The 12,551-nt window shown below is 37.9% G+C and overlaps 1 protein-coding gene and 1 long non-coding RNA gene across 2 annotated transcripts; both read left to right on the plus strand.

Annotated features, from left to right (window-relative positions):
• The first annotated feature begins 2,565 nt into the window (after positions 1–2,565).
• LOC137408121 (uncharacterized) lies at positions 2,566–3,417 on the plus strand. Its single transcript, XM_068094511.1, has one exon. The coding sequence runs from the start codon at positions 2,566–2,568 to the stop codon at positions 3,415–3,417; it is 852 nt and encodes a 283-aa protein (XP_067950612.1).
• A 7,165-nt stretch (positions 3,418–10,582) lies between these two features.
• LOC137408826 (uncharacterized) lies at positions 10,583–11,462 on the plus strand. The gene is made up of 3 exons (XR_010980145.1): positions 10,583–10,839; positions 11,005–11,162; positions 11,361–11,462. It is a non-coding gene; the product is annotated as an uncharacterized lncRNA (long non-coding RNA).
• The last annotated feature ends 1,089 nt before the right edge of the window (positions 11,463–12,551 follow it).

The raw sequence follows: 12,551 nt of genomic DNA on the forward strand, positions 1-12,551 counted from the left end.
TGTGTACATGCGAGCTTTGTGGAAATTTCTTCCTTTCACTTCTTCGGTAACACTGACCTGAATCAGCACTTTTAATTATTTAACTTCTTTCTTATAGTGTTTTGCATTTTTACATACTTTTAGTTATTTTATAAATAGTGAGTCTATTACAGGGCTTGCACTGGCCTTCAGTGCTACCTTAGCAAAGACATTCTGCCATCACGGCTAACACAGGAAATAGCAAAAGCATTCTTGCATCCAGAAAAGACATCCGTACTGTACTGCCAGAGTTTTACACTACTGGAGCACCAGCCAATCACAGATAGTCTTCTAAGTATGTAGCATGATGGATGGCCTGGGAAGCAATCATTTACTAATCCACAAACACAGGAAAAAGTTACCAGCTTGTGAAGATGGCTGACTGTTTTTAGTTCTGGTTCTCTTCGAGCTGACATCAGCCTCCATCACTATCTTTCCAAGAACTAGAAACTGCAGATTGTTGCACAGTTGCTAGCCTAACTAGGGTTTCTAGTTATTTCACCCTTGGTTATTACTTACACTACTGTAGATTTATACTAACTGCTGCCACAATATGTATGAAGAACTTTCACTCCGGTTCGTGAACTGCTGAAGCCGGATTCAATTCAGTAAACTCTCTTTTGGAATCATAAGATTCCAATTTTCAGATTATGAAATTTGGCAGCCAAAAACTCGCTATACAGACGGTTCCCTACTTACGAACATTCGAGTTACGAACAACAGTACATACGAATGCATGTACGTTGTTCGTAACTCGATTAACTTTCGAATTATTTGTTTGAACTTTGTTTGAACTTTACATACGTATTGTAAAGAGATTTGCCGGCCTTTACTTGGCAAGATCTCTACTAATAAATAAAGATAAGAGAGTGCATGTAGTTTCATTCAGCTTTTAATTAGCGAAGGAAATTTCACCAGCCGAGGAGCATACGGCTATTTGCTCTGCTCAACTAAATGAGCGCACTCAGTTATATACAATAATATCAACCGTTCCGGCTAACGGCAAGAACACTGGCTAACAAGGTGAATGAATAGGACCGCTAGCGCGTTGGTATGACAACAATCTAAGTGATGATAAGTGATGGTGTTATGACGGTATATCAGATATAACAATAGCATAACGAGTGAAACAACGACATAATAGACGGACAACACATACAAAAAATAAGACAACAACGATAAGTGATAGCATAACGATTAAAACAACATTATAATAGAAAGGACAATAAATAAGAAATGCAGTATCATGGCCCGGCGTCCACCAAAGTATTATTTCCATTTTATTAAATATTTTTTTTAGTACAAACCAATACAGGTTAATTAAACAAGCCTTAAAAATAATTATATAAACCTTCAATATACTTATATAGGCCTTAAACATAAATTATAATACAAAATATAGCACTGAAGCAACTTACGAACAAATTCACCTTACGAACAATCGTTCGGAACGTAACGCGTTCGTAGGTTGGGAACCGTCTGTAAATGAAACAGTCCAGTTTTTTTAAAGCCTCATAAAATGAGTGAAGTTTTTGTGTACCAAGCAAGTGGAGATAAGTGCTTATAAATAGTTTTTGTCAAGCAGTAGTGTTCAGTAGCTATTTGAGGGATTCACTGCCTTTGTTCCATTTAGCAACCAGTTTATTTTGTGTTTTTATGTCGTTCGAACGAATTGTTCTATATGTAATTTATTGGGTGCAGAAGTGGTAGAAAAAGAAGCCCTGTCGCTGGTTAGAACCACGAATACGTCTTTCCAAGATTACACATTTGCAGAAATTTCAATACATGGACTCAGCATTCTGAACCTTGTAAGGAGACTAGTTCATTGCATAGAGGGTGAAGCTAAGATGCTACAAATAGTACGAGATTCAAAAGATCAAGGCCTGCCTTGCAGCGAGTCAACTGTAGAAGTAAGTAAAATATAGGTAGCGCTTGCTTTTCGAAAAAAAACTAAGGCTTTGTATTGTCAGAATGAGTCTACAACTTATTCAAACTTTTAACTTTTACAACTTTTGACTCATTATATCTACTATCACATAGCTATTGCGGTCTTGACAACTTCATATGGTAGGGTAAGTAACATAGCTAATGGTAAGGTATTGTAAGGCGTTAGCTTTATCGGGGACAACCGGATGTGAGGAGCCGGATATACACGATTGAGCATTCGTCATCTTGACTGCGTCTGGTACACTTCAGCTGATCGGTTCTTCAATCTACTAAAGGTATCTAAACATTTACTGTAACCTTACATGGTGTCTGAAGTAAAACTACATGCCGGTAACTGAACGATATAGACAATATTGTGATATTACTGTAGGCCTGAGACTTGCGTGGGGTATACGTATAGAGTGGGTGAGGATTTGGAAGAATCCTATTCTATACTACTATTAACAATATAGCAAGGGCTTAAGTAATTAAGTATTTGTCAGGGAAATAAGTTCGATAATAAGAGTAGAGGAAATATAAAAAAAAATTGTTTGGGAGGGTTTGGACGAATCCTGTATCAACGAAGGTACATACTACTATAGGAGCATAACCAGGTTAGCGATGGCGGAATCAAAATGCCATAAAGAGGAGAGTTTTGTGCAACGTCTCGACTTTAAAGACGAAAACCTGGCAGTCAGTTGGCAAACATTTAAAAGACGGTTCAATATACTAAAAATAGCAAAAAAATATGGGGACATGGAGGATGAGGAACAGATCGCAAATCTTTTAATGTTGATGGGGCCTGACAGTGTTCCCATTTATGACCAATTTCTGTTTCACGCTACTGAGGAAGGAAGGACGAGGACTTTGAACAATGTGATAAGGATGTTTGATGCGCACTTCGAGCCAGTGCGAAATATAATTTGCGAACGAGTTAAGTTCAATAGTCTAAGGCAAAGTAGCATGTCAATTCATCAATTTATAACCCAAGTACATACGCAAGCTGACAACTGTGACTATGGTAACATGAGGGATCAGCTAATAAGAGACAGAATTGTTGTTGGGGTTAGTGACAATAAGTTGAGGGAGCAACTGATTGATATTGAAGACTTAAATTTAGCCGCATGCATTAGAAAAGCCAAACAATATGTTTCTCATCATGCCCAAGCATCAAAATTAGTTGGAGAACAACCTGACGACAACCTGGATTACGTAAGGCAGTCAAGTTCGGCAAAGGAGTGGAGAAAGGATCAAAGAACAAAGGAGAGATGTTACTTTTGCAACAAGGAGCCTCATCCAAAGGATAGATGTCCTGCTAAAGGTGCAACATGTTATGTGTGCAAAGAGAGAGGGCATTGGGCTAGGTCCAAAGCATGCAAAGGAAAGAAGTTGAACAGACAAAACAAAACTGACGAAGTCATACCAGAATCGGAAGACTTGGGGAGTCTTTACTTGGGTTCTGAATCAGAGTGACTAGACGGAGTAACCGTAGAAAACATCACTGAGACTCAAAAAGCTTGGATGGTAGATCTAAAATTAAACTCAGAATCAATACGGTTTAAAATTGACACGGGCGCTGCTGTAACAGCTGTTCCTTCAAGTATGAGTAGACTGGTTAAAAATATTACGCAACCAAAGAAAATATTAAGGGGAGCGGGTAATCATAAGTTAATTGTGACAGGTCAAGCCGAGGCGACATTGAGCTCCTCAGAATCTCAAGTGCAAGAAACTATCTATCTTGTTAAAAACCTGGGGACACCCCTGCTAGGTAAACCCGCAATTGCAAAGTTAGGTCTAATTAATTTTACAGACAGTGTTGAGACTGACATAAAAAAAGAATGGATCAAGAGGTATCCCAAATTATTTACAGGTCTTGGTTCGATGGATGCAGAAGTAAAAATCACAATAGATGATCAAGTTACTCCGTTTGTGCAGTCGGTTCCTAGAAGGGTAGCGGCAGCTAGGATACAGCTGTTGCTGGAGGAGCTGAACAGAATGGAGAGATTGGGTGTGATTGAACGCATTGAAGAACCGACTCCTTGGTGTGCTCCTTGTATAGTGGTTCCTAAGAAGAATGGAAAGCTGAGAGTCTGCATCGACTTTACTAATCTAAACAAGGCAGTTAAAAGAGAGTATCACCCACTACCCACGGCAGAAGAGACTTTGAGTGAATTGGGTAACTCAAAGTATTTTAGCAAACTAGATGCTAACTGCGGGTATTGGCAATTAAAATTGCAAGAAGACTCTCAAAAACTTACAACCTTTATTACCCCATTTGGAAGGTTCTTTTGTAAGAGACTTCCATTTGGGATTAGCAGTGCTCCCGAGGTGTTTCAAAGAGAAATGCAAAAAGCACTACTGGACCTGAAAGGGGTGGTCTGTCAAATGGACGATGTCTTGGTTCACGGAAGTACAAGATATCAGCATGATGACAGATTATGCCAAGTATTGGAAAAGTTGGGAAAAGCAGGAATAACACTAAATGAAGATAAATGTGAATTTGGAGTACAGGAAACCACATTTTTGGGTCACGTAATTGATTGCAGAGGAATTCGAGCGGACCCTGAAAAGACCAAAGCAATTATAGAATTTCCAACACCATCCAGCAAGAAGGATTTGAGACGTTTCTTTGGCATTGTCAACTATTTGGGAAAGTTTTCTCCTAAATTGAGCGAGTCTACTAGTCATCTTCGGAAATTACTAGGAAATGACAGTGAGTGGATTTGGGGACACAAACAGGTGGAACAGTTCCAGCTGGTGAAAGAATTGTTGGCTAAAACACCTATTTTAACACCATACTCGGTAACTGCAGAAACTATGATTAGTGCTGACTCCTCTTCGTTCGGTCTTGGGGCTGCACTACTGCAAAGGGTAAATGGCGATTGGAAGCCCGTGGCCTACGCATCACGTTCGCTTACCCCTACAGAGAAATGTTATGCGCAGATTGAGAAAGAGGCATTGGCGATATGTTGGGCTTGCAGCAAGTTTTCGTTTTATATTACAGGAAAAGACATAACCGTAGAGACCGATCACAAGCCACTTTTAGCCATTCTAGGTACCAAAGAATTAGCAAAACTTCCAATAAGAGTGCAACGTTTTTGTCTGAAGATGATGTCATATTCGTACAAGGTGATCTACACTCTTGGCAACAAGCTAGTATTAGCTGATGCACTCTCTAGGTCTCCCAATATGAATGGGGGTGAAGTGATGGAGATGGTAGAGCCACTGGGAGTGTCTGAAAGGCTAGATGAGCTGCCAATAGCACATGGACGATTGAATAGAATAAAAGCATCTACACTGGAGGATGAGGCTGGAAGACTCGTGTTGGAGTTCATCACCAATGGTTGGCCAAATAGTAGAGACGTGCCTCAGGTAGTAAAGAATGTATATACGTTCAGAGATTATCTGACTCAGGTTGATGGAGTGATTTTTTTTATGAGCAGGGTATTTGTTCCTGAATTGGAACGAGAAAGGGTACTCAGAGATATTCATACTGGTCATCAGGGTGAAAATAAGTGTATCAGGAGGGCATCAGATGTAGTCTGGTGGCCAGGTATGACAAAAGACAAAGAATATGGTATCCTGTTGTGCAATGTGTGAGAAATACCGTCACAAGTCTCGGGAGCCGTTAATTTGTACACCCTTACCTGAAAGGCCATGGTGGAGACTAGCAATGGACCTCTTTGAGATGAATCACAAATCATATCTAATTGTAATAGACTATTTTAGTCGTTTTATTACAGTCGATGAGTTGGATGACTCTACAGACGCACAGACAATATGTACCAAAGTAAAGGACCTCTTCTGTTTGTTAGGCGTACCAAACACAATACTGACGGATAATGGTCCTCAGTTTGTATCGGACAAATTCAAGAATCTACTTAGGAGATGGGACGTACAGCATGTCACAAGTTCTCCTCGCAATCCACAGAGTAATGGAGAAGTGGAACGTGCTGTCCGTACAGTTAAAGGTCTCATGCATAAGAATGTAGATATACAAGCGGCTCTAGCTATGTATAGAGATACACCGTTGGCTAACGGGTACTCGCCCTTACAGCTGTTGAATGGGAGATCAATGAATTCAATGGGCATTCTGTCTGAACAGAAGATAGATGTGAAGAGGCTCAAGAAGTTTGAGGATGATCAAAGACACAAATAGGCTACATGGTACAACAGTAGGCATGCAGCTCGACCCAGAAGCCCCATTGGGATTCAACAACAGGTGGTCATTCGAGAGAAAGGCAAATCTCCAATGCCGGCTACTATTATTGGAACTCGAGGAAGAGAAATAGTGGCTGTTGGGTCTTCAGGGAACTTGCTGCGCAGAAACAGAGCTATCGTATCTAGATCACCCATAGAGAAAGATCTAGAAGATAGCTCAGGTATACCAAACTCGGAATCACTAAGCAGTCCTAGAATAGATATCAGGACTTACAGAGCAAGTAATGAGAGTGTAACTCAAGACGGAGCTGAATCCGTACTCAGGACACCTCCATTTCAAAGTCCAGTTGTAGCAAAACCTGTGGAGCACAGCATGCTCAGTAATGATAACAGATCATCAAAAACTCCAGAAAGAAAGACCCGATATGGGAGACAGGTTAAAAAACCCAATAGATTGAACTTATAACTTCGTATTTCAGTTTTACGTACATAGTAGATTCCTTTCTGTTGTATTCCAGATATGAAGACTATAGTATTGGGCAATTCAATTGTAAGGGAGTTGAATGACCCCTCATGGCAGACGATATCTGTTTCGGGAGCAAATTGGGTGCGTTTGTTACAGCATATATCTAGCAACTTAGGTGTTTTTAGGGATTCAATCACATACATACACATCGGTCCTGTTAGATTTACCATAATTGACGAGGACAGACAATGTGTGCCTATAGAATCTCCTTATGGCAATCCACAGGAAATATTAAGGCCATGGAGAAGGATGTTACAAGCAAATAACATTGTTGTAATATTATGCACTATTTATCCCATCTGCTTAAACACTTATAACAATAATTCCACCACAAAATGTAAAAGGGACACTGAGCTTATAAGAAGCCTGGTGGTGGTGGAAAACCAACGAATTGTAAACCTTAATATGTTAGGAGGTTATGCAACTCCTTACATTCATAAGAGGGTATTTACGAGAAGACATTACTCTTATGCTTTCAGAAGTCGTTTTCTTAGAGACGGCCTACATCCCAGTTTTTTGGTAAGTGAAGACTGAAAAAAAGAAATTCGACGTGTCAGTAGAATTAACAGCAGAAAAGTGGCATGTAAATAAAATAAATAAAAAGAGTAAAAGAGAAAAAAATATGTGTACTTCTTATTATGTTATTGACTTGTATATACACATATAACCACTAATATTGGTACTAACACTGTTGCTATAAGGGTGTGCTGGCATCCTGGTTGACTGTTCAACTATTAACCCGGCTGACAAAACTTGTATGTAGATTATTGCATTTATGAGACAGTTTGGATATTGGATTGGTTGTATGGAGTGCAGTTGGCAGTGTTGCGTCGCCTATGGAGATGTGATACTGCGGAGAGTTGGCTATTTGTTACAGTGAGGGTGTGCTGGCACCTTAAAGACACCACATAGAGGGAGCTTGAGGGAAAGGTGTAAGGCGTTAGCTTTATCGGGGACAACCGGATGTGAGGAGCCGGATATACACGATTGGGCATTCGTTATCTTGACTGCAGGCAACTGACTCGTCATCATACAATATCAGATTTAGCTTCTTATAACAATCACAATACTCAAGTAGACGTTTTAGTTCTAGATTTTAGTAAAGCCTTTGATACAGTCCCTCACAATAAATTATTGCATAAACTTATATACAATGGCCTAAATCCAAACATAGTGGCATGGATCCGAGACTGGCTCTCGGGTCGAACATTCAGGGTCATCGTTAATGGTTGTCTTTTTCAGCCGACCCAGGTGACCTCAGGTGTGCCTCAGGGTTCAGTGCTCGGACCACTACTTTTTCTCATTTACATCAATGACCTGCCAGATGCTTTAAACTGTCCATCAACATCTATACGCTTATTTGCCGATGATGCCATCCTTTACAGGCCTGTTAGTTGCGTGTCCGACAGCCAAGCATTGCAGGACCAGTTGAGCAGAGTTGCTGCGTGGGCCGGATCTTGGCAGCTAAAATTTAATGTAGCTAAATGCACATCCAGGTCAATGGAGCCGGTTAAATTTTTGCATACATACAGTTATGGAGGCACTCCGCTTATTTCATCCCATTCCTTTGTATACCTGGGCATACAGGTTTCTAAATCGCTCAATTTTAGTGATCATATAAATTTTATTATGCGTAAGGCTAACGCCACCCTTTACATGCTTATGCGAACTCTCAAAGGAACTTCCCATGCTGTTAAGAGAACGGCTTATTTTAGTGTATGTCGTCCTTTACTGGAGTATGCTTCAGAGGTGTGGAATCCACATTTTATGTACATCATTAGGGATTTAGAAGCCATAAACAGAAGAGCGTTCAGATGGGCAAACGGTTTTAGAAAGTATGACAGTATTACATCTTCAATGGAAAACATGTCTTGGCACACTCTTGAAGAGAGAAGATGCACTAAGGATAAAAACACTTTACTGAAAATTTTAAATCAAGACCTTATGGTCGATTTTAAAAAGTTTACACTGTGCAACTCCGCCTATTTTACTCGTGGGTCTAATATTAGGCACACTATTAATACAGATGCCATGAAGTCCTCATTTTTTAACCGAGTCATGAAGTTTTGATATATATATGGAACAAGCTCAATAGCAGATTTTATTTAACTCTCGATTTTACAAGAATATCTGATCTCTTTTATCGTTATAGTCGCATCTTATCTCTAAAGGCTTATCGGGCCACAAGAGATATTTTATCGAGATAGATAGATAGATAGACTGCGTCTGGTACACTTCAGCTGATCGGTTCTTCAATCTACTAAAGGTATCTAAACATTTACTGTAACCTTACAGGTATGAAACATAGCTAATGGTAAATTAAGTAACATAGCTAATGGTAAGGTGAAAAGCAAATGTCTTAAAGAGTTTTGAAGTTTGACACATCTGTGCATCAGTCAACCTTTTATAACCAATCTCATATCAATGTATGCCCGTTGTATTCAGCCACTTTAAAGTGAAAGTAAACACATAATTTTAAAATTGTTTTATATGATTGGTAATGCATGATACCATGTTAATTTAATGAGTAAACAAAATTTTAGCAGATATTTCTACTAGTTTAGCAAGTTCAAAGTTGAAAATATGTTTTGGTGCATTTACGTCGGACCATCACTGAATCTTAATAAAGCCGTTTCCGGTAACGATTTTTTTACTTATTCGTTAGTAATTCAACGCATTTTATTTTCTTTTAATCACAGTCAGTTAATTACGATGGGTAGATGTCGCTTTGCTATAGTTGTGAACCTGACACTAGAAGTCGTAGCATAACCTTTTTTAGAGTTCCTGTCTCCCAGTCGCCAAATTTAGCAAAACTATGGCAGTCTAAAGCAAAGCGTGCCGACTGAACTTTTCGCAGACTACCTGCTAGTGCGGTTGTGTGCATTAGGCACTTCTATAAGAGCCAGCTTTATTCGGAGCAATTTGGGACGGACAACTACAAGATTAAGAGTGAAAGAGAGGGAGGCTCCATTCCCTAATGGTGTTGTACCATACAGCAAGAGAGCATTGTCAAACAGGAAAACCTCAACCGTAAGTAATTTATGAAGAATTTAAAATAAATATTAATAACAAATATAGTTATTATATAACATAAATTAATAAATATCAGAAGTCAAAATATGTAGTAATGTACATTAGTACAAAGAAATGATTTGGTATGACTGGGTGACAATGAGACTCAGGCTGAGTGGCATAGGCTACGTTTGATGTTAACCTGATTCACTTGAATTAACTTGGTTAACTGAGTAAAAGTTAGTAAGGGAATTAAAAAATTTTGTTCGGTCTGAATTGTCAGAAATGCTTTAATTGTTCATAAAATATATGAATAGAATAGATTCCATTATTATTGTTATATTCATGCTACCATTACTAATATAGGCTTTACAGATCATGATTATATTTGTAGTATTTGCGTTGTTTTGTAACGGTGTTTCATCAAAAGAAAACCTAATTTTTACAATCTAATTATATAATTATAAGTTGCAGATTTAAATTAGGCCTCAATTTGTTAATGTTTGTGTTGGATTTTATTTTTTCCTCTATAATTTTAGCTATCATCCCATGCAAGTATACAAACCATGTCGCTAATATTCACAGGAGCTTTCCAGGACACAAGTTCATCCAGTGCTCTCATGAACCAATTGATCTGTGAGTGATGAAAAATATATTATTTATACCCAATGTTGGCATGAAAGCTGTATGTTGAATCTAATAATATATTCAGAAATATCAAAGCACAGGGAGATGTGTAATATAATATTTTATATATCCCTTAGAATGCCTTTGGTTTGTGATATAAGAATATGTAGTCATTTGTTGCATAATAGTAAACAGAAATTGTACAAATGGTTAAATATTCTGCAGCTAGTTGACATTTGAATAAACAATAACTTTGCAGATTTATAATATCTTAAAAAATAACAGCAAATAATTTGATGTTTACAGAGAAATGGAAAGAAATGTGCAATGGTTAATTCCAGGAAGTGCAGGGCACAAAGTCCTTTGTGATGCGTTAGGGCAAGCGAGACTGCTAAACACATTGCGTCTGTTGAACCATGGTCAACACACGGGTGCTTTAGAAAACCTCCACAGCCTCATATTAAGTTATGCACCAAAGCGAATAGACTTTGATTCCCCAAGATATTTTACAAGAGTTAAACTAGCAGTGATAGATTACATCGCGACTGTGGGAAGAGAAGTTCTGACTGGTAAGTTGTATCTGCAATAAAACTGTACATGGATTATACTACTCTTCAGCAAGAATACAACTTTTACAGCTTGTACAACATTAAAGATAAATTTATGCAGAGATTGTAATAACACAATTGATAACTGGCTTTAAATTTTAATTATTATAAAATTATTTATTAAAGATAGCGATGGGGAACTGAAGATGACAGTCTATTACTCTAAAGAAGCTAAAGGCTTTTGCACAAGAAATGTATATGCTGGAAAAAGATTTGAATTTCTAAGAGAGCTTTAGAAGTTTATCTGTAAGAAATCTATTGGATCAACTTCAAAAGTACATGCAGTAAGTCATACCTAAACTGTAATGTAATAAAAGCACATTTTGGCGTCAAGATGTTGGTTCAATTAATCACTATCACACAGTCTGCTGAATAATGCATGAACATACAGTCAACATGCAGCCTTAAATTACCCTAACACTGTACCATGCAACATTCTGAAATTACCATTAGGGTGTAATATACAAATATTTGAATTGCAGGACAGAGCAGCTCCACTTTCAAAAAATCTTATAAAACCAGATGATAACACAGCGAAAGAAATGCATTGACCAAGATTTACATAAAAGTTAAACTCAATCCCTAGTTTTATGTGAGATATTTGTTGATAAATTTAACATAACAGGTTATTAAAATTATAAATAATATGCAGTTCTTTGTATAAAACGATTTAGGTTTATGTAACGTAAGCTGTTAAATGTGGTGTTGTCATGAAATATATATTATATATATATTATTATTATATTATATATATATTGTGTTGTAATGAAATATAATTATTTCTCAAACCATACATTATTCACTTATTCACTGTACAAGTCATGAAGATCAGCTAAGTAACGTTGCTGTCAGATTCAGTTAAAAGATTCATAAAAACCATATTTTGCTCAACTCACAACTGAACTTACATTAATTTCCATCATCCATAATAATAAGCTCCACTTCATCTGCATCATTCTGATCTTCATCTTCCGATTCCACATTGTTGAAGCCTACATAACTCGCATTTGGATCAGGCCACATTGTGCGTATGTAGGCAACAACGCATGAAGGAATAACTTTCCGGTTTCTTTTTCCAAGGTACCCGTAGAGGAAATCTATATAGTTTCTATAAGCATGGTGTCTGTAGTTTAAATTAGTCATGTTAGTAAACACAAGAGCATCCCCTCTTGAGCCAAGATACCTTTGATGCTTGAACCATGAGAGTTGTATGGCAACTTTCCCCAATATCTGATGTATTAGCAAATTAGACTGCAGGATGCAGCTATTTATACCGGGAATATACTGATCATCCTGGAAGTTTGTATTAGCCAAATTTTTAGTGTAGCAACATACTTTTTCAATAGCTGTCGGCAAGTCAGAACAATAGCCACACTTGCAAAATTTATCTGGAGTTGGTAAGACGTCAGTGGAGGTAGTTGTAGGTGAAGCAATTGTAGTTGAAGCAGTGGTAGTAATAGTAGTGCTTGTGGTCGTTGCTATACTATTCGTTGTTGAACATGACGATGATAAATCTGACTGTCTGTTTCGCTTGCGCTCATTGAATAGTTCATCACTGATATATTTATATCTTTGCCCATCTTCAACTTCGTCATCAATTGGGTAGCTTCTAATAGACAGAAATAGATTTAAGTTGAAATATTTTAGCGATACGTGTATTAGCAACGACGGTC

Source organism: Watersipora subatra, chromosome 11 (genome assembly GCF_963576615.1).
Source record: "Watersipora subatra chromosome 11, tzWatSuba1.1, whole genome shotgun sequence".
Classification (NCBI taxonomy): Eukaryota; Metazoa; Bryozoa; class Gymnolaemata; order Cheilostomatida; family Watersiporidae; genus Watersipora; species Watersipora subatra.